The 1,764-nt window shown below is 63.5% G+C and overlaps 1 protein-coding gene across 1 annotated transcript; it reads left to right on the plus strand.

The window, feature by feature from the left end:
* Positions 1-205: 205 nt before the first annotated feature.
* Positions 206-802, plus strand: LOC119272022. The gene has a single exon (XM_037553627.1). The coding sequence runs from the start codon at positions 206-208 to the stop codon at positions 800-802; it is 597 nt and encodes a 198-aa protein (XP_037409524.1).
* The last annotated feature ends 962 nt before the right edge of the window (positions 803-1,764 follow it).

A 1,764-nucleotide genomic window follows, 5' to 3' on the forward strand; every position in this document is an offset into this window, starting at 1 on the left:
GGACTACGTCGTCGTCCCGGTGACACCCGAGATGCAGGCTGAGGCTGTTGTCCTCTCCACCAACGGGGCTGTTGCCTGGCTTGAAGGCGCTAGGCAGGGCGTTTCCTGCCAGCAGGTGGCCGCCGAGCTGGCAACGGCCTTGGGCGCACGGCGGGCCGACGTCGAGGTCGTTGAGCACTACCCCGAGCAGTTCTTCGTCCGCTTCATGCACCAGCACCACTGTGCTCTAGCGGTGTCCCGTGGCCATCTCTCTGGCGCCGGCCACCTCATCTATGTCAGGGAGTGGCGGCTCGAGGCGCACGCCGACAATGAGGACCAGCTTCACCACGTCCGCCTCTGCTTAGAGGGCGTCCCGCTCCACGGCTGGAATAGCTACATCGCCACCTTCCTCATCGGCCGCGGCTGCTCCCTCGACTACATCGAGCCGCGCTCCCTGCGGAAGGAGGACACGAGGGACTTTGCCCTCTGGGCATGGATGGCAGACCCCAACGCCATCCCCAAGGTCAAATGGCTGACCCTGCCAGCGCGTGGCCACCGCCGTCGTGGGCGGCGCGGGCTCCGGCATCGCGTCATCATCCACCTCGACCTCCTTGAGGACCACTCCAAGGCTGGCGACGACGACGACAACCCGCCACCACCGGACGTCCATGAGTTTACCTGGTACCGCAAGTGGGTTGATGGCACATACGTCCCAAGGGAGCGGCAACAACCTGAGGGCGATGCTCTCCGACGCTCTAACAGGCGCGACGATGAAGGCGACCATGACGGGAGGCGCGGGCGTGATGACGGTCGTGCGTGGTAGACTTGGGGCGCCAGGGTGCGGTGCTCGCTCTCTCGCAACGCACGCGATCGTCAACGTGATGACGGCCAGGACCGCACCAGGGAGCGCTCCGGTGGCTGCCGTTGGGAGGGAGGCGCCCCTGCACCCGCTCTGGCCCCTTCTTCGGGTGCCGCTGCTTCTGCTCTCCTACGGAGCTCGGGGTCGGGCAGCGAGCTGCCGGACCGTGCCTGGGAGCTTCTGGCCATCCAGGGTCCGGAGCAGGTTGATGGGCGCGACCGAAGCCCCGTGCGGCATGTCTCAACTCGCTCGGCGCGGCGCCGCTCTCTGGAGGAACGCACCCCGCCGGTGTCCCCCCCCGCTCTCTCCAACCACGGTGCTGCCGCCCAGCCCCACATCCAGGCGTCCTGAAGCCTCAAGCTCTGCGTTGCTACAGGTGGCGCCAAATCAGTCCCTGTTTCAGTTGTGCTCTCCAGTTTCGCTGCAGAGGCCTCTGCTGTCTCCTTCCAGGCCATCTGGATTTCAGTCCTCTCCAACACCGCCCCTCATCTGCGTCGGCCATCTACAGCGCACTCCCTCGCCGGTGCGTGGTCGACAAGAGAAGACCCCTGAAGATCCTGTGGAGTCACTCTTTGAGGTGCGGCAGCAGAGCATTTTTGCCACGCCTCCATCGCCACCTCCAAGGCCTCCTACGGCTCGTCGGAAAACGCTGGCCGGAGTGCAAATCTCTAGGAAGGGTGATCTCTCGCTGCAGAGGATCAAGCGGCCTGGTGCTAGTGTTGTTGCTCTGCCAGCGGCCAAAGTTGCAGAAAAATTGGTTTGCCGCACGCTAGGAATCACCAGAGATGGCAAAGATGTGACAGAGGCAACTTTGGATGAGTTTACTTCCAAGTTCAAGGACCAACTAGCTCCTGAAGTGATCATGGCTATGAGATAATTTTTCCATCTTGATGACCCGGCTGTCAACGGGGTCGAGGACGCCCTGC

This window comes from Triticum dicoccoides, chromosome 3A (genome assembly GCF_002162155.2).
Source record: "Triticum dicoccoides isolate Atlit2015 ecotype Zavitan chromosome 3A, WEW_v2.0, whole genome shotgun sequence".
Lineage (NCBI taxonomy): Eukaryota > Viridiplantae > Streptophyta > Magnoliopsida > Poales > Poaceae > Triticum > Triticum dicoccoides.